The 20,982-nt window shown below is 46.1% G+C and overlaps 1 protein-coding gene across 3 annotated transcripts in view; it reads left to right on the top strand.

Moving 5' to 3' along the window:
* The window catches only part of LZTS2 (leucine zipper tumor suppressor 2), an 821,117-nt gene that overhangs the window by 770,256 nt on the left and 29,879 nt on the right, over positions 1-20,982 (top strand). For all 3 annotated transcript variants that reach the window (XM_078643642.1, XM_078643643.1, XM_078643644.1), the window contains one exon: positions 9,224-9,817. In XM_078643642.1, coding sequence (XP_078499768.1) covers positions 9,224-9,817 — 594 coding nt within the window. The remainder of the gene's footprint in view (positions 1-9,223; positions 9,818-20,982) is intronic.

The following is a 20,982-nucleotide window of genomic DNA, read 5'->3' as shown; positions in this document are numbered from 1 at the left end:
AGTGTTTGCGTAGTGTAGGGTCATGCTGGGGGTAGTGTTTTAGGGTTTTGGGTAGTGTTGTAGTGTTTGCGTAGTGTAGGGTCATGCTGGGGTGTAGTGTTTTAGGGTTTTGGGTAGTGTTGTAGTGTTTGCGTAGTGTAGAGTCATGCTGGGGTGTAGTGTTTTAGGGTTTTGGGTAGTGTTGTAGTGTTTGCGTAGTGTAGGGTCATGCTGGGGGTAGTGTTTTAGGGTTTTGGGTAGTGTTGTAGTGTTTGCGTAGTGTAGGGTCATGCTGGGGGATAGTGTTTTAGGGTTTTGGGTAGTGTTGTAGTGTTTGCGTAGTGTAGGGTCATGCTGGGGGTAGTGTTTTAGGGTTTAGGGTAGTGTTGTAGTGTTTGCGTAGTGTAGGTCATGCTGGGGGTAGTGTTTTAGGGTTTAGGGTAGTGTTGTAGTGTTTGCGTAGTGTAGGGTCATGCTGGGGGTAGTGTTTTAGGGTTTAGGGTAGTGTTGTAGTGTTTGCGTAGTGTAGGGTCATGCTGGGGGTAGTGTTTTAGGGTTTAGGGTAGTGTTGTAGTGTTTGCGTAGTGTAGGGTCATGCTGGGGTGTAGTGTTTTAGGGTTTTGGGTAGTGTTGTAGTGTTTGCGTAGTGTAGGGTCATGCTGGGGGTAGTGTTTTAGGGTTTAGGGTAGAGTTGTAGTGTTTGCGTAGTGTAGGGTCATGCTGGGGTGTAGTGTTTTAGGGTTTTGGGTAGTGTTGTAGTGTTTGTGTAGTGTAGGGTCATGCTGGGGGTAGTGTTTTAGGGTTTAGGGTAGTGTTGTAGTGTTTGCGTAGTGTAGGGTCATGCTGGGGGTAGTGTTTTAGGGTTTAGGGTTGTGTTGTAGTGTTTGCGTAGTGTAGGGTCATGCTGGGGTGTAGTGTTTTAGGGTTTTGGGTAGTGTTGTAGTGTTTGCGTAGTGTAGGGTCATGCTGGGGGTAGTGTTTTAGGGTTTAGGGTAGTGTTGTAGTGTTTGTGTAGTGTAGGGTCATGCTGGGGGTAGTGTTTTAGGGTTTAGGGTAGTGTTGTACTGTTTGTGTAGTGTAGGGTCATGCTGGGGGTAGTGTTTTAGGGTTTAGGGTAGTTTAGTTGTTTAGTGTATGCTAAAGGCATATTCGTTCTAAAAGTTTTCGTTATTTTAATTTGCGGCCTAATAGTACATGCGGGATTTTTTTTGCGGACTGATGGTATGCGGGATTTCGTCATATATTCGCTAATCATACTTTCTATGGCAAAATGAACCCCCTCATTTTGTTCCTTTTTAAATTAAATGTTTTAAGAGTTACCACTTTATTCCAATCAAGATGGCTTCAGGTGTGCCATACCTTTGTAATAAGTAGGACTGTTAGCACTCTAGTTGTTCTTTAGAACACTCTGGAACATTCTGTGATTGGGCTATAGTTGGGCTACATCTGGCTGATATTTGGGCTACATTTGTTTTTTTTGTCTCTGGTGGCCATCTTTGGGCTACATTGGGCAACATTGGGCTACATTGGGCTACATTTGGGCTCCAACATATATATAGCACAATGTAGCCCAATATATATTTTTCAAAGTTAATTTTCGTAAAAACCACTGGAGCCTATATCTTGAGACATAGCAAAGGCACATCGGGCTACCAGTCCCTACAATTTTGCCAAGTTTGGTGTAAATCCATTCAGCCGTTCAGGCTAAAAGTGAGGCCAACCGCCCTATGGAAAATTGCATGGGAAAAACACGTTTTGGGACCCCCCTTTTTTCTCGGCCCCCCTTGACGAAACCCCCCCAAATTTTCAGGGGCTGCTCAGAAACAAAATGTTCCATTTTCCTGAAAATTTCAGCCAATTCTGTCCCCAAACGCCAAAGTTATTCGACATAGAATTTTCAAAAATCCCATAGGAAAAAAATCCTAACTATATATACCTACTGGCTATCGCCAGTAGGTAATATATATATATATATATATATATATATTCTTTACCACACCAAACTTTCCCATTCAAAGAAGGCGCTGACTCCGTGAATCTAAGTTCAAACCGTTTATTCCATATTCAGTTGCTGCTCAGACGCGTTTCGGCGGCTTGCTCCCGCCTTGCTCACTAACATCTGTGTTACTGAAATTATTACCTATTATACATGTTAAGAAAGTCATGTGATACACATATCTGCCATGTGACTGGCTAATACTATTTTAAACAAGGACCCACCCTGTGAATTACCATAACCAATAAATGACTTGCACATTTCATTATTGCATATTAGTCTTTTTTCACTGGTTGTATTTACCCATTGTAAAAACAACTACTAAATTGTACCAAATTAAAAAACACCTTCCCATTGCCACACATTTTTTTCTCAAAATAAACAGTTTTAACCAAATAAACACATTTACTATTGCCCCTTACATGATGTTATTTATCACGTTATACCTCATGGTTAGAGTCTGTTTTTTAGCTGTGTTTTTGCGTTTCAGCACACTCATCCCTTGTATCTCTGCATGGGCCTACCCTATCCACCCATGTTAACCTGAGCCCAAAATGCGACATGTGTCGCACTGTAATTGGATGCGCACACTCGCGCTTCTGACACAAAGGTTTCCCTAGTTTAGGAAACCGGTGATTAGTCTGTTCACTACATTGCCGCTGAAACTTTCCATGACACGTAACCTCGAGGTGAGTGTTTGATCTGTGTCAACGTGTCAGCCGGTGTGATCGCTCGGACATACGGCCTGTATTCTCTCCCTGTTCATTGTTTTTTGGCCGTCTTAGCGAATCGCTCACTGTATAGTGGTACAGACTTGCAAGTGCTTATAGCGATTTTACATAGCGGTGTTTCCTTGGGACCCATTTGTGACCGTACGGAATACCTGCCCTGCGCGGGAGGGGGGAGGATATTTGTGGGATTGGATCTGAGTTATGCTTGACAGAAAAGGGGGGGGGGACACAGAAACTGGAAATGTATAGTGGCGGGAGGTTGGTGGGTGTGGTACCAAAACTGTGTATCCTTACTAGTACTGTTAACATGTATAATCTAAAACATGAGTGTTTTTATTGCTTGGAGCAACAGATGGTTGTGAGTGGTACTGGGGGAAGAGAAGGAAAAATCACAGATCGATTAGTTTGTTAAATATGGACACTTAAAGCCTCATCCGTGTTCAAACCCGAAGGGATTTTTGAGTTTAGGAGAATAATATACCTAGACTCAAGGCGGCGTAAAGCCAATTTGCGATTTCCGCCTCTGGCATTCTTGGGTATGCTGTCAATGACAAAATACGTCAGACCTGTTGCATTACCACCATGGTGCTCATGAATGTGTCTGGCTACAGGGTAAGCTGGATCTTGATTTGTAATTGCACGCAAGTGCTGCAAAATTCTTACATGAGCAGGGTGAATGGTTGATACCACATACCTTTTCCCACACTCACAGGTGAGTACGTACACTGCATATTCGGTTTTGCATGTGTAGGCTTCCCTAATTTTGTAAGGGAAGCTTCTAAAAGGTACTTCCACATTCGTTGTGTTTTTACCATGGTTACAGGCTTTGCACTTACTGCATTTTCTGAATCCTTTCTGTGCTTGGAACCAGTCCCTTGGTTTTTTGGATTTTACTGCTGGGGCATTGCAGACTAATTCATTACGCATTGACTTGGCCTTTCTGAATGAAAGTAAGGGTGTTTTGCCCACCATATGACCTATTGTGGGGTCATGACGGATAAGTGGCCAGTGTCTAGTTAAGATTTTACGGAGATTAGCATGATACCGGTTGAATCCAGTTATCAACCTAGGCGGTTGCCTCTCTGGTTTGTCATGCACTTTCTCAGTTACCTTCGGGAACAACAATTCATTTCGGGTCTTTCTGTTACATTTGGTTTCTGCACTCTTGCATGTTTTGGATGTGTATCCTCTTTGCATTAGTCTCGAAAACAGGTTCTGTTTGGCTTCCTCTAGTCCCTCCTTTGTGCTACAGTTTCGTGTCATTCTCAGACATTCTGCATAGGGGATTGATTGTTTTAGTGGAGTTGGGTGAAAACTATGGGCGTGCAAGATTGCATTACCTGCTGTTGGCTTACGGTAGGTACGGGTTTGAATTTGATTATTTTCCACATACAGTTCTAGGTCTAAAAATTGGATGTTTTCTCTGCTAATGCTGCATGTGAACTTCAAATTCAAAGCATTTTCATTTAAGCTTTCAGCAAATTCCATCGCACTCTCCTCACTACCCTCCCACAAAATGAAAACGTCATCAATAAATCTTTTGTATAAGATCACATTGTTGGTCATAGTTTCGGGGTGTAGTGCCCATAGTACCTGCTCCTCCCACCAGCCCATATGTAGGTTCGCATAGCTGGGAGAGAAGCAAGTACCCATGGCCGATCCTTGAACCTGTTTATAGTGCAGTCTGTCAAAAATGAATGTATTGTTCGTGAGGCACCATTCAGTCATTTCAAGTAACATTCTTGTATGTTCAAACAAATGTATAGGTCTTTTGCCCAGATAGTACTTGATGGCATTGAGGCCGTCGCTGTGTCTAATGCTGGTGTAGAGGGATTGCACATCCATAGTCATGAACAGGTACTGTTCTTTCCACTTAACATCATATACTTTTTGAAGGAAGTCCCCTGTGTCCCTTATGTACGCAGGAAGTTTTTTAACCTCCGGTTGCAGAAAGTGATCCACAAAGATACTGGTATTCTCAAACAGACTCCCAATCGCTGATATTATTGGTCTTCCTGGAGGTGTTTTGTCGTCTTTGTGTATCTTGGGAATGAGGTACAGTTGCGCTGTCACAGGGTAATCATTTTTAAGAAACTCAAACTCTTTTTTATTCAACAAACCTTTCCCACGCCACTTGTACAATTCATGATGGTATTTTTCTTGTATACCTATCATAGTTGTTGGGGTTATTCTTGAGTAGCATTCGCGGTCTTGAAGTTGATTTTGAGCTTCTTTGTTGTACATTTCCAAAGGCCATAGGACCACGTTGCCCCCTTTATCGGACCACCTTACCACAATGTCTGATCTTGCTTTAATTTTTGTGAGTACTTCATTGTATTTCCGTGTGTGGTCTTGATTTTGGAGATTACGCTGTTTTGTGCTCAATATTGATAAGTCTTTCAGATCTTTGGTTACACACTCTGAAAACAGATCTAGTCCATCTTTAGGCATTACTGGCATAAAGGTTGACTTTGGTTTAAAGTCTGTATCAATTTTTTGATAAATGTTGATGTCTGATCTCATGGCTGCCCCACTTGGTGTGACTGCATCATTCGTGTCCTCATTTAGGTCTTCCAGGTCTATCATGACTTGTAGAGTTTCCATATGTGCCACACTCAGCATTCGATCTGTGTTAGTCATTTCCGGTATCTCAGGACTTTTTTGATTAGAATTGATGAAATATTTTTGTAATTTCAGTTTGCGGATGTATAAGAACAGGTCAATGCGTGTTTGCGCATAATCAAAGTTCGTGTTTCTGCAGAACGTTAGGCCTAGCGATAAAATGTCCATGTCTTCTGGTGATAATATCATGTCTGATAGATTTATGACTGTGTTGCTGTTGGTCTTATCTATCATCGACGTCTGTTGCGTCTGTATGTTTGCTTGCTTGGTTTTTGTACTTGATTTCCCCCATCTCCTGTTTTTTCTCCTCCTGCTTTTTGTTGGCGTTTTTCGTTCGGTCGATATATTCCAGAATGGCTCCGATTTCGCAAGACCCCTGGCGGTTCTGTCTTCGGTGCGGTACTCCTCAGCCGAGCCCAGCCTTCATTTATTCCGCACACCCCTTCACGAGGAAGGATTAAGTACGCACTCACAAGGTTATAGTTTTCCCCAAATTCTTCGTTTTATTTTCACGATTTCCAGCATTTCAGCCCAAAGAACCGACGCGTTTCGCTGCACACACGCATTAACCGTGAGCAAGCTGCGTGTGTGCAGCGAAACGCGTCGGTTCTTTGGGCTGAAATGCTGGAAATCGTGAAAATAAAACGAAGAATTTGGGAAAACTATAACCTTGTGAGTGCGTACTTAATCCTTCCTCGTGAAGGGGTGTGCGGAATATATAGCAGTAAATAGACTGGCCAATTGAGGGCGTAATTATAGCATTAAAGGGGCTGTAACCGGACGCACGCATTCAATTCTGAGAAGCCTCTGAAGAAGAAAGAGTGGACTTTCGAAACGCGTCAGGCGGAGGAATTGACTGTCATATGTAAGCGGAGAACAGAAGTCCCTCCATACCCGGATTAAAGGCTTACCACCTTATGTTTGTGGTCGTGTGCTGACTCACCGAGTGGGAACTGGTAGTTTGGAGCATAGAATATTGGGCGGCTGCCCAGCCGCCGAGTCGCGCACTGCCCCAGAACAGGAGGGACACACAGCCAGGAATATTCCATGCTGAAATGTGGGCCACAGACAAGGGATTGAGGAGAGACACTGCTCGCCGCGGCCCATCCGCGGGCTAGAAAGGAAGACAGGAATTAGTGCTACCATCGAGGGATGCAAATGCCGGGACCACAGTTCCCATAATGCAGCAGTAAATAGACTGGCCAATTGAGGGCGTAATTATAGCATTAAAGGGGCTGTAACCGGACGCACGCATTCAATTCTGAGAAGCCTCTGAAGAAGAAAGAGTGGACTTTCGAAACGCGTCAGGCGGAGGAATTGACTGTCATATGTAAGCGGAGAACAGAAATCCCTCCATACCCGGATTAAAGGCTTACCACCTTATGTTTGTGGTCGTGTGCTGACTCACCGAGTGGGAACTGGTAGTTTGGAGCATAGAATATATATATACTATACTTGTTGTTCGAAACGCGTTATTCCTTGACTTTTGTGCCAGCCGAATAAAAGTACTTTCGGACGAACTACGGGCTTGCCTGGATTCTTTACTTGGATTCTACAACTTTGTGTATATATATATATATATATATATATATATATATATATATATATATATATATATATATATATATATATATATATATATATATATAGATACATGCATGCGCACATACACGCTCTCATTTCATGACTGCATTTTTCAGGTGCCCCCCCCCCCCCCCAAGTTTTATCTGTGGCTCATTGTGTGCCCCTCCTGAAAATTGCGTCTACAGACGCCACAGGGGTGGGTAAGCAGACACTGAATGCAATTCTCAAATTCTGTGATCACAATAATTCAGGACACTGATTGTTCAAAGGCATAATGTGGCAAAGGGCCAGGGGCGCAACCACAGGCCTCTGCGGGGGAGGAGGGGAGGCAACAGTTCAGAGTCCCCAAAACTTCAGGGGCCCCTAGTCAGCCCAAGGCCAATGACTATCTGAGAGATATGGGAGACTTAGAGGCCCCTCATCGCTTTCTGCAGGAGGCTAATCCTTTTGCGTTACACCACTGGGTCGGCCATGTTCTTTGCAATGCTTAAGCAGCCAAATCTGTGGGGTCAGAAAGATCTTTCTGGATCAGAATGTATGGAGATCTTGTAGAAAGAGAAAACATAAATACAATGCAATAATGAAAGAAGTGTACCACATTCACAGGGTTACAGGGCAGGAAATAAACTATAATGGGGTGTTTCTCTTCTTGCTTTTGTGACCCTCTTTGTCTGGCATAGCTCCTTGTGGGGGGGAGTGGGGTTTGAATGAGGATATTGTGCAAACATCAGGTCCTTGCCAGTGCCACACATTACCACCACCCTGAGGGTGTGCACGATGCACCTCGCTCCCACAAAGATCACTGCATTTTTAGGCCTGCCCTTGGGTTTCTTGGCCCTCGCAGGAGTGTTATACATTATTTTAGGGCACTGCTCCATTACTTTCAAGACACCCCCTTTGGCTCACTGTTTGAGGCTGGTGTGGATGACTCGGTGGCCTCACACAGAAAATGTTGGCCATACGGCGGTGGGTGAGGAAGTGTTGTTGCTCAGCCCTTTCGACTCAGACTTTGACATTCTCCCTGAGCTCTGAACTGGAAAAAGATTGTTAGAGGAAGGCATTGCCGCAAAAATTAACTTGTATGATACATATCTGATATCCAGTACTTGCATTGTTCGGTACCTTTTGAAAATGGAATATACCTGAACAGTTTCCCCTTTACTCCATTCCCATTTATCCCAAAATGTTAACATTTGTCATGCTAAATTGAATTACTGTGAATGGAGGATTATGCGGCAAGGGCGTCTGGAGGGTACTGTGACGTGATGCCACTGCTGTTATTGAAGCCATACTGCTCTGACCACATAGGTATGATAATAGTAGCGCTGTTATATCATGGACAATATGGCATATCAGTAGAGGGAGGCCGGCAGCAGCCAAGGTGGTCTGTCAGTGCAGCTAAACTCCCTCCTGCCCCAGCCAGAAATCCTTTAATCTGCTGAGATACCTCGGCGCTTACCTCACGGAGCAGAGCGCGTTCTAAGGAGGCGTTCATACCTTTCTGTGGGGAAGAGGGCGGGCGCTGCGAGGAATGCGGCACTTGTCAGACCTTTTATCATGAGAAAAGTATCCAACCCGGCATTCCGAGGCGTCGCTTTCTCCCGCGCTGACGCACTTCAGCTCCGTGCGCCAAGAAGTCCCCTGTTCAGCGCTCGTCGGCAGCTCCTCGGCAAACTGTTACTACCAGGCAGGCTGGCGATGTTCCCTCGTGTCTACATTGGACACTGGAACTAGTGTAAATAATTAGAAATATATATATTCCTCTGCAAAGTTGAGGTAAGTTTTTTTGGGTAGTTTTTCTCCAGTTGTCGATTTAGTGTGCACTGTGGGGACAGGGGTCAGGTATTGCCATCACGCTTGTCAGGCTGGAGGGATTATCCAGCAGCAGTGATTAGTTTCTGTTTGCTGGGTGCGTTCGGGGGCTCTGGAGTTCATGTCCATGCACGCTGAGGTAAACCTCTCCTTTCACCTCGCAGACGTAGGTGCCCTGTTTAAAAAAGCTTTTTCATTAAGGAATAATGTGCATTTGCAGGTGTTAAGGCAATACAAGCTGTCTTGATGCTTCAATCATTAAGCCCTGCAGCTATGAAACTACCCAGAGCATTCGGGGCAGAGTGAAGTTAAGTTAAAAAAAAAAAAACTAGAACTTTCCATCGAAATGAGACCCCATGTGAACTTTCAACTTTGATGCTCTTTGCAGCATGAGCATCCCTCGGTTTAAACTGGCAGTAGAAGTTTGTGTATTGTCGTTTTGGAGCATTGCACCGAGTCGATTTATGGTCACTGGGTAATTGTTTCTTCTGTCTTGCAGAACATCGAGAAGACCTTGATCAGGCCTACAGCTTTCAAGCCAGTGGTTCCCAAGAACAGAAAAACGTCAATGCAGTACATGGTGCCACGTCCTACCGGGGCGGTCCTGACGGAGAGCCAAGGAAGCCTCAACCTGCTCTTAGGAGGGAATTCCTTGGGCGGCCCTGAAAAACACACCTCCTTCAGCTGCAGAGCCAGCATTCACTCAGGCAACTTGTCGGACTCCGGGCGGAACTCCTTGTCTAGCCTGCCCACCTACAGTACTAGCTGCAGCCACCACCAGGAGCCGACCAGCGCCTCCACTGGGCATGCGGGATTGGACGGCCATAGTACCATGAACGGGGTCCCAGAGAGAGGGGCGAGAGGATTGCAAGGCCCCTCAAACTCGGACAGTGGGCGCTCTTCATCCAGCAAGAGCACAGGGTCGTTGAATGGGAGGGGGAATCCATCATCGGACAGTGGGTCTTGCGACCGGTCTCCTGTGAACAGTGACGAGGTTCTTATTCATGAGCTGGAGGAGAAGCTTCGTGAGCGAGAGATGGAACTACAGCAGCTACGGGACAACCTTGATGAAAACGAGGCCGCAATATGCCAGGTAAGAGACTGAAATTTCCCATCCACATTAAAGATGCCGGCCCTCAGTGAGCAGGAAGCCTGAATGTGCCAATGGCCCAGATATGATAATGGCCTAAACGTGACATCTGGTTGAGGCACATCGAAGACTCCAGGTGACAAGAAGGTATTGTAAGAAACTATTGCATTCAGCCTGGTAGTGTGGGTAACTTGGTGTTCGAGGCATGTGGGCTGCTGAATTCATATGGTTTTGAGTATGTCCTGTATGTGGGCCTGCCCTGAATTTGAGAGTAGCCAGAGGTTGGAGTTCACCAAAGGGAGCAGGCACCCCTTGTGTGCCTGAGAGCTGAGTGTTTGTGCAGTCTGTTTGCCTACATCCAGAATGTGCAGGTAAGCATCCACAACCTGTGAAAAAAGACGGCCAAAGGATTCATTGCCAATTGTGCAGAGATTTGCCTTTTCCGCTTTCTCAGCAGAAAGCTGAGTAGGCAAATCTATGCACGCTCCACAGGCGGAGCAGAGTTCTCTGCCCGGGCTTACGAGCAACGTGAGTGCCTAGGTAGGCTGAGCACACGACTAGTTTGAATGTGTAGACACTCTATCAGGTGCATGTGAGTGACCTATGTAAAGGGCACAGGCATTGGATTTATAAATGTGGGTCTCGCTCTGAAATTACTGTTCTATATTATGTTAATAAATTTAGAAGCAAAGTGCAGAAATAGGGTTTAGATTTATTAATATGATTTTATGTATATTTAGTGTAGGCTTCTTGAGCTTTGAAAGATTGATGGTTGGTTGGTGAAGATGTACTTCCAGTATAATAGCATTTGGGAAAAATATCTTCTGATAACATTTCCAAAATTCCTGATGCTCCTAGTGTGTGTCCCCCTTCACTAAGCAGATTTTAGAAATGTCACATTCAGTTGTGTGCCGAGTTACCTCGGGGGATCTTCATCTTTAATTTCTCTGGATTTTGACTAATCTGAGCTATTGGGGCAAAATAAAGCATAGAATTACTCTTCTAGACACACTTCATTCTCTTTAATTGTAATAGTAAAAACCCTTGCAATGTTTTGCTCTTAGAAAGAAAATGCACAGAAGGTAAAATGCTTGCATGTAAATGAATATGAATACACAATTAATGTGTGGCAATATCTTAGCTTTTATCTCCATCCAAAAAATGACATAAAGACAAGTTACTGCTTCCCACCAAAATCAGGAAATGCTTTCTAGTGATCTGTTGGACAGTGCGCCATAGTAAAGTCCATAAAACCAAATAGAAAGCAAACCGTTGAACTATCCTAGGCTAATGCCCTAGCACTTAAATTGATCACTGCAATTGCTAATTTAAGACAGTCTCTGCCACAGGTTTGGGCTGACTAGTGTCGTAAATAGGTGAAGGGCTGGATCAGTGAGATTTTACATGCTCAGATTGTAGTAGATGGTTGCTTGTCAAGACTTAAAAGCATGTGCTGCTTTTAGCTGAAAATGTAGCTGCATTTGTTGACAAATAGAAAATAAACATCAAAACATAACAGCACAATAACATACACAAGGCAGTGTAACAACACCATTACAACATGATCGGGCACAACACAACACAAAACAGAATGTAACACGACTCATATTGCACGACTACAGCACCAAAAAACAGCACCACCACAACAAAATACTAGACAACAAATATGCACAAACATTCTTCTCAGCCATTGCCACCTCCAGAAACCTGCTTTCAAAGTAATGTGGTGAAAGGTGTTTGTGCTAAGCACTGCCTTAACTTACTACCAAAGACCGCGCACATGCTTAAAAAATAACATTTCATTCTGGGACTATGGGAAGGCTAGTGAGAGCCAATGTGTTGCTCCCGAAATAGACCTATTTAAAACGATAATATAAAAATGATTGTACATTTATTAAGAGACCAGAAAAGCAATTTCGTTTTTGCCAATTTGTTCAGGCCTGTTGTATGTAATGAAAACACCCAACGTGCACTAGGCAGTGAACTCAAAATGCAATCTTGAATCCCCCAAAAAAAGGCAGTTCTGTGTTTTGAACATTCAACACCTATTTTGTGACCGACAAAGCCCTTGTGAGGAACTCTAAAGAATTTAGAATACTCGTTTTTTGTGTACATCACAGATGAAGCTGACATTTTTCTATGCTTTTTAGGTCTCCGCCTGCGAAAGACTGTGCACATGCGCAGTCGAGCTGGCGAGACCTAATGGGATAGAGAACATCACTAGCGAGGTTAAGCCCTGCCCCTCTTCTCCATTGGCTGGCCTCCTAAACGGTGGCCAGCCATTGGAGAAGAGGTCCTAGTGACATTCTTCTTTCTATCTAAGCCCTGTCCTTTTCAGACTGGCGGGCGTGTTTCCCTATTGAAGTAAAAGGTTTCTTATCTTCTTTTTGGGTCCAGATGGCCCCATAAAGAAGATAAGGAACCTTTTACCCCAGCAGGAAGTCGGGGCGCCCAGTCTGTAAAGGACTGGGCTAAAAGATTAAAGGCAGCGCTTTCCCTCTCTCTGCCCTCCTCTTCCCCCTCCCCCTCCCCCCTCCCTTCTTCTCGCCTGCCCCCCCCTCCCTCGCCACAGTGATTATGAGCCAGAGGCTGAAAGATCTTGTGGTAGAACAGGCGTCATTAGGCGACCTTAGGAAACAGACATACCCCGCTAAAGGACGCAGAACACAGACATACATCTAAGGGAGAATTAATAAGTGGGTTATTAAACGTTAGATCCCTCCCAAAACATGCCATCGAAATACAGCTTCTGATTGAATCCAATAACTTGGATATTTTGTTTCTGACCGAAACATGGACGGTGGCTGGACTAGAGTTAGAGCTGGGGCCGGCGTGTCCGGTAGGATACAAGATTATTCATAAACCCAGGATCGTGGGACGAGGGGGAGGAACAGGAATCATTTTCAGGGACGACTTAAATATTGTAACGCTGGATATTGATATGATTACATGTGTTGAAATTCTAGGGATTTCGATTAGACATGACTCAGGCCATTGCCTTACGGGCCTAATCTGCTATAGGACACCGGGGCACATCAACGCAACGCAACAGCAGGAACTGATTACTGTCATCAATAACCTGTCAATCTCGCATAGCAGACTGATGGTATTGGGGGACTTTAACTTGTGGACCAACGGCCAACTTGACACGGCCTTTCATAATATCACACAATCCTGTACCAATTTAGGATTAAAACAGTGGATAACTACTCCCCACACATAAGGAAGGAAACATGCTGGATTTAATATTTGCTGCAGAGGATCTTATTACCATGGGAACAATACTACCTGTAGGGTGGTCGGACCATCATCTTCTACTATTTAACATCCACACCCTGGTCAACTCAGGACCAGCAATCACACAGACCAGGACCTTCATTAGCCGCGACTGGAAGGGTCTGCTAAGAAGGAAAGCGAAAGGGAAGTCTGACCTCCTTCAAGTGGGGGACTCGTTCAATTTAGGAAACAATATTACCACGAACTATCACCTACTATGCAACGAGATAACTAGGAAACTGGATTATATTGCACCTTTGAAGGTGACCAGAAAAAGAGGTAACACCTCCGCGCCCTGGTACTCGGATACACTGAAAAAGCTGAAAAACGCCTGTAAAAAGGCGGAGAGGCATTGGAGGAAACATTACTCAGAGCAGGAGAGACTGCTCTGGTGGCAGACAATTGCGCAATACAAAAAAGAGATCACCATAGCCAAAGCAAACTATTATGCAGACCTAATTTTAAATAGTTCCAACAAATCACACAATATCTTTAGGATAGTTAAAGAACTGTCCCATCCTGAGTGTGCTAATAGCCAAATTAAGCCCTCACAGAAACTGTGACGGTCTCGCGACCTTTTTTCAGGACAAAATTACTAAGATCATTAAGGGCATGAAGGATGCACCCCCCCCCCCCCCTCTAGTGCAGTATAACAACAACACCGAGAATGGGGGGGAAGAACGAGGGAAATATAAGACACCCCACACCAAAGGCTATCTTGGAGAATTTCAAAACTCCAACAGAACAAGAATTCGAACAAACAGCCCTCAACATAACATCGGGATCTCCTTTGGACCCTCTACCTCACAAAATAGTGAAGGAGTTCAGGGACAAACTCTTTCCAGTACTTCGACAACTGGGTAATCAATCTTTTAACACAGGTACTGTACCAAAAGACTGGAAATTGGCAGTTGTCACCCCCCTATTGAAGAAATCAAACTTGGACCCCAATTGCCACAAAAACTACCGACCTATATCGCTCCTGCCATATCCAATCAAGATCATGGAGCGGCTGGTCAGCAGATCATTGTCCCTCTTCCTGGAAACTAACCACATCCTTGAAGAGGAGCAATTCGGTTTCAGACCAGCTCATGGAACCGAGTCAGCTCTACTGACGGTTATGGACGACCTGCGAATGAGGGTGGACAGGGGAGAATCAGCAATCTTAATTTTGCTGGACATGTCCGCCGCATTCGATACGGTGAGCCATGATATTCTGCTGACAAGGCTGAAGAGCATTGGAGTTGGGGGAGCTGCGCTCGACTGGTTCCATTCCTATTTGAAGGACAGGTGGCAGGCAGTAGCACTACCTCCATACCAGTCGGAGTTCGCTATAGTTCCACATGGGGTCCCACAGGGGTCTGCAATCAGTCCGATACTCTTTAATGTGTACATGCAGCCCCTGATGGGCATCATCAAGGCTCACAGCATTAGCGTGATCAACTATGCGGATGACACGCAGCTGAAGATCTCCCTTGATGGTGCCCATGCAGATTCACTCGAGACCTTCCACACTTGTATGGTGGAAATGGCATCCTGGCTAAATAAGAACTCACTACAGTTCAATAGTGAAAAAAACGAAATAATGCATTGCAAAGTAGGTAGAATCACTAGAAGCCTGCCTGCTGACTTTTGGCTTCTGGAGTCAGGGGAGCCACTATCCCCAGTGAAATCAGTGAGTAACCTAGGAGTCTGCTTCAAGGAAAATTTGAGTTTAGAGACCAATGTCAACAAGCAGGTGAGCAGTTGCTTCGCCTTAATGCGAGGACTTCGAAAGCTACTCCCCCTTCTACCAGTACAGGTTAGGGCCACCATAGTGAGGAGCACCATTCTCAACCGCCTGGATTACTGTAATGCTCTGCTACTGGAATCACCTGCTTACCTGATTTCCAGACTTCAGAGCATCCAGGCGGCAGCAGCCAAAATGGCACGTTCCCGAGGACGAAGATCCTCCACTACTCTTGCACTGGCGGAATTACACTGGCTGCCTGTACACCAGAGAATCCTTTTCAAATCCCTATGCACCGTCTTCAAGGCAGTGCATGGGATGGGCCCCCTACCACTACAAAACAAATTCAAGTGGTATGAACCCCCTCGGACTCTTCGATCCTCTTCCACCAACCTCATCAGTATATCCAGGATTAGGAAAGCCACTTAGGGTGGCAGAGCCTTCAGTATAGCGGCAGCCCGTCTGGAATAGATTGCCTATTGCCATCAGGAAAACAGAAGAACTGATGGCCTTCAGAAAAAAAGTAAAAACATGGCTTTTCCCAAAAATTTAACTGCCCAGAAAACAAAGGACCACCCTCCACTCAGGATGCACAGCGTTCCAACTATATTCATGCAGCGCCAGGATGCCCGTAGGGTTGCAGAGCGCTTTATAAATACTATAAATAAATAAATAAAATCATATCGGGAGGAAGTTTGCACGTCTTTTTCCTGGTCTGAACGTGGCCACTGCGGCTTCCCTTGGATGTAAACACAGCAGATATTCCAGCGTCTGTTGGCTCCGCACTCTCCCAGCTCCTGCTCCAAAGCGGGCCTGTTCCAGACCCCAGGTTATGGAAGGGCTGGGGCACCAATGCCGTTTGATGGCCGAGGAGTTAATACCAAAACAATGTTCCTGCTAGCATCGAGTGCTAGCGGCAAAACATATAACACGGTGAACCCTGTTCAAGATGTCGGCATATATATATATATATATATATATATATATATATATATATATATATATATATATATATATATGAGCAAGAGTCACATGCGAATTAAGATGACCCATACCGTTCTTTTTTTTAATCCCTTTATAATTTAGTTTTGTAATCTGTTTATTGATTTACATTTTACGTGCACTGAACGAATTAGTCCTAAACTACTCGGGAATCGGCTGTGCGTGTACTGACAGACTAGGGTGCCAGGGTCACCTGCCTCTTCTCTCCACCGCCTCAGGCCCGGGCCTTTCCGCTGCTCCAGGGCTATTCCTGCAAGGGAGTTTATTTTTGTTTTTTGCATCCCATTAGACGTGCTATTGCCCTTGGTTCACATTTCTGCTTGTTTTTGGCATTCCACCACGAGCACACAGCGCGCGGCACGGGTCCCGGCTGTACACGTGCATGCATGTGCCACTCTCCGAGCCGCACTCCCATGGCGCCCAGACAGACGTGTGCTTGCATCCCAGGCGGCCTGACACGCGAGGGGCTTCCTTTGCATTTATGGGGCGGGATGCGCACATGGATGCGTGTTTGCCTTGCGGCCACACCCATCTAGATTCTAGAATCAAGCACACTGCGAGTATTCCCTGACCCAGTTAAATAGGGCAATATACGAAAACAAAGCTATTTATCTGGTTCATAATGAAAGTCCGAGTTTGTAATTCATTTGTGGGAGCGTCCATCGTTTTAGGGGGGATTTTGAAGCGATTTCTTGCATCATTTATACAGAAGTAAAATCCATTATGGCAGATGCGGAACAGAAAGATCTTTACGTGGTAATCTGTAAATATCAGTCCACCTTAAGGACTGATTGGCAGAACACCATCCCGGCTCGGTTCCGAAGTATTTTAACTGACCGAAAGGATGGCAAGAGACATAATTACCTGAAAATAAATACCAGCAAACCAAAGCTTACTGCTTATGATGAAAAAAAAAATTCCGGTTGGAAGTTAAATGACAGTTGAGGTCGTGAGATGTTACCAAAAGGTAGGCTGGTCTCCTGACTGGGCAATAAAGCCGCAATGTGCGCCGGCGGAGGGCAGCGTGAAACTAGCAATGCCTCCCATGGAGCACGACCGCTGCATTGAAGTAGTACCAGGAATTCGAACAAATAATGTTGGGTCGAGGATGTGGCCTAAAGGCTACAGCGGTCGACCTCGCAGCTGTGGAGCCAAGTTCCAGTCTCGGCAGGGACGCGCAACATCTTGTGATTCTGGGCAAATCGATAATCTGCCAGTGCCTAACACAAAAAAAAAATGTGTCCCTCTGTAACGCAACTGGTGCTCGTGTAAAGCGCCCTGACTGATAGCTTCGGGTCTAGTTTGCGCTATATAAACCCCCCCAAACAATAAAAATGAAAACCGTCCTGTTTTAAACAACTTCACAATGAAAGAGGGATTTGCACTGCTGGGTCCAGTGAAATGCTAGCGTTTTGGGGACAGATCTCCACCCACTTACTGCCTTCTCACTATCGTGTCTCTCTTTACATCCCTCCCCTTCCCCTGAGCGCTCTTAGGCGCCCTCTGAGTAGCACAGAGCGTTACACAAATAAACAACAAAACTCAATACCGTCCACAGCTCGACCCTGTGTTTGTCCTAAAGGAGATGGCCCTTGAAAAAAAAGCATATTCGTCTGTCGCTTGGTCATGTTTTGTTTTATTGCAGGCCATTCCTGAGGGATGTTTGAAAGATTTACTGCGCTAAGAAAAAAGATGCTCTGTGTGTGTGTGGCTCTTGGGGTGTGTGTGTGTGTGTGTGGCTCTTGGGGTGTGTGTGTGGCTCTTGGGGTGTGTGTGTGTGGCTCTTGGTGTGTGTGTGTGTGTGTGGCTCTTGGTGTGCGTGTGTGTGTGTGGCTCTTGGTGTGCGTGTGTGTGTGTGGCTCTTGGTGTGCGTTTGTGTGTGTGGCTCTTGGTGTGTGTTTGTGTGTGGCTCTTGGTGTGTGTTTGTGTGTGGCTCTTGGTGTGTGTTTGTGTGTGGCTCTTGGTGTGTGTTTGTGTGTGGCTCTTGGTGTGTGTGTGGCTCTTGGTGTGTGTTTGTGTGGCTCTTGGTGTGTGTTTGTGTGGCTCTTGGTGTGTGTTTGTGTGGCTCTTGGTGTGTGTTTGTGTGGCTCTTGGTGTGTGTTTGTGTGGCTCTTGGTGTGTGTTTGTGTGGCTCTTGGTGTGTGTTTGTGTGGCTCTTGGTGTGTGTTTGTGTGGCTCTTGGTGTGTGTTTGTGTGGCTCTTGGTGTGTGTTTGTGTGGCGCTTGGTGTGTGTGTGTGTGGCTCTTGGTGTGTGTGTGTGTGGCTCTTGGTGTGTGTGTGTGTGGCTCTTGGTGTGTGTGTGTGTGTGGCTCTTGGTGTGTGTGTGTGTGTGGCTCTTGGTGTGTGTGTGTGTGGCTCTTGGTGTGTGTGTGTGGCTCTTGGTGTGTTTGTGTGGCTCTGTGTGTGTGGCTCTGTGTGTGTGTGTGTGTGTGTGTGTGTGTGTGCAAATGCAATAGGTCTCGCATTTGCGACAGATTAAGCTATTGGCATTGTAAATGACAATGCCATTTATTTCTCGGTTTTCAAAACCAACACATAAATAAAAATGTTGTCATTTACAATGCAAATAGCTCTAACTTTTGCAAAGGCGAGACCGTTGCATTGTAAATGCTTGTTAGATGTGAGTTCCTTGCCGAATGAGGGAAACCTGCCACATTTCCCTTCACACTGCCTGGGCCTTGGCTTAATAGAACTTATTGTCGTACACTTAAAAAGTGAATAAAAAATAAACTTTGTGTTCCTATTAAAAACCTTTATAAATGATGGTAAAAAGACAAGCTGTTCCGAGGGGAAACAGCTGTAATGTTTCTAGATTAACACGTCGTATTGCAAACTCTGGAATGTATTTTATTTATTTGATAAACTTATTTATTTGTTCTGTATAACGGCGGTTTAGGTACAGATTACCCTTCTAAGTACTAGTAAGTTTTCAAGCCATCGTCCACCTTGTAGATCCCTTCCTGGTGAGTTGGACCCCCTTGTGTAACCTGGGAAATGACATCAGTGCCTTTTAATAGCTTATTCTCTTCACGAGAATGTGCGAGGGTGACTTACGGCGGAGGCATTGCTTGCATTGTTACATAAACAACTTTATTAGGATCCCTATCATTCAGCCTGTGGTACTGTCTTTCCCTGTGGAGGGAAGTGATGGAGCACTGTTCTGTGCACCTTATACGAGAAACCATTACAATCTAGCACTACATTCTGCCTCTCCCATGACTGTATCTGCCTGTGACACAGCAACCACTCTGCCTGCTCTTCATTCCTGGGTGTTTCATTTTCAGGTGTTCCTATATTGCCTTAAATTGGCTATGAGAGGGTATTTACCAATATCACAGTCTCTGCCAATGCAGACCTCTATAGCGGTGGTGCGCAATTGTCCTATGGTGACCGCTTCCGACCCTGTGCTTGTCTGTCTCTGCCTCCATCAGGTGGAGTCCATACTCTCCAGAGTCTGCCTCTCTGTGAACACATCTTAGTACTTTTGTGATAACCCAATGCGTTCCCTGGAAATGGATCTATTGAGACTATAGGCAAGGTATTTTATTCCCTCAAAAATGGGCTCCAGCCATCCAAGAATAATCTTAACATTTTCGCACTTGCTGCTCGAGCCGTAGCTTCAGAGAACTCACAGTGCCTTGGCATCCTTTGTCCAGACTCAGTGTAACACAGGACCTTGCAGCCCCACTGCCTTGGTTTTGAAACCAGGAATTCAATGTACAATTTACCTCATTACTTGATCAACGAGGCAGGGCTCCTTTTTAGGTCTCGCACCTGCGATACAGGGCGAAAGCCCTGTCGTAGCGAGACCTATTGCTGTCGGCTCTGCTTACAAGGAGCCAAGAGGGAGACAAGAGATGGGCACGCGCAGCATGCCGGAATCGGATCGGGTCGCGCGCGTGAACACACGCTCCGGTTCCGGCATGCTGTTTTTTCTCTCTCTCTCTCTCTCACTCACTCACTCACTCACTCACTCACTCACTCACTCACTCTCTTCCTCCCCCCCACTCACCGGGCTCTTTCCACGTGTCCCTCTCCCACCGCAGCGGGTCAGTCTCGGCAGCAGGCTCCAATTCAGACTCTGAGCTCGGCGTGTCTTCTCTGGCGATCCCCAGCTTGCGCCGGGACAGCCGATGTGCACGCTCACGGCGACGGCGTCTCGTGCGCTCCCACCATGCTTTGTTTCGCGCGCTGAGACAATGCCCCTGCTGCACTCCCGACGACTCCGTGGGCTGAATATTTTACAGTACCTGGAGGGAAGGGGGCTGCACTGGGTGCCTCGAGCGGTCCTGACTAATGTTCCTCTCACAGCCAAGCACACTGGAAACACAAGAGTTTCAGAGGTGTCAGCGATGGGCCATTGCTTTTTTTTTCAGTACATGAGCAATTCATGTGGCAGTGAGGTCCTGAGGTAACCTCCCTCCTGCCCCTCCACTGGAGGAAGGGGCCGCTACAAATAAGGAGGGTAGGTGCTGCTAATCGCACACTACAGCCTCCTCCCTCTTACTACAGCCCTCCGCCCCACCACCACTCAGATATTCAAAGCAGTATTGATCTGTGCCCGGGCACTCCGAGCCGGAGTGCTTCTGGGCTGCGTCTGACGCTCCTGCGCTGTGGAGGAGCTGCGCCCGCTGCCCAAGTTTCCAGAGTGGCAGGAAGGAGTGAGGGCGGAGGCTGAACTATTTGAACGTCAGGAGCCACCTGCGTGGACGGCCGACCGAAGTTTGGGGAGCAAAGGGAGGTGAAGAGAAAGAAGATGTGAGCAGACTCGGCACAGCCTTCTTGTGCATGGCAGGACCCTATATCCATGAAGCTTCCTGCCTCGCCCTGGAGAAGAGGTCTGCAGGGATGCCGTTCCCTGGGGCAGCTCTGGTGACTGTTTCCTCTTGAGGAGGGTGGGGCACTGCACTTCTCACTGGGGCTTCCCGGGGACCACTATCAATGTTTGACCAGAATATGAGCGATGGGGTGTCCGAGGAGGAAAGTAGTCCGCTGTGCGGATCAGAGGCGAGGGACTGTGCTCAGAGCAAGGGCCCCCCACCACCACCAGGGCTTAACTGGAGTGCGGTCACCGCGGGCTGAAGGAGCTGCCAGGAAGCTCCATGGAGGGAGGAGGAGTAGGAGGGCAGCACCTGGACATGGGCGAGAGCCCGACTGAGGG

The sequence above is a fragment of the Lissotriton helveticus genome, chromosome 5_1 (genome assembly GCF_964261635.1).
Source record: "Lissotriton helveticus chromosome 5_1, aLisHel1.1, whole genome shotgun sequence".
In the NCBI taxonomy this organism is placed as follows: Eukaryota; Metazoa; Chordata; class Amphibia; order Caudata; family Salamandridae; genus Lissotriton; species Lissotriton helveticus.
The sequence above is the reverse complement of the archived record's forward strand: the minus strand, read 5'-3'. Positions and strand labels throughout refer to the sequence as shown.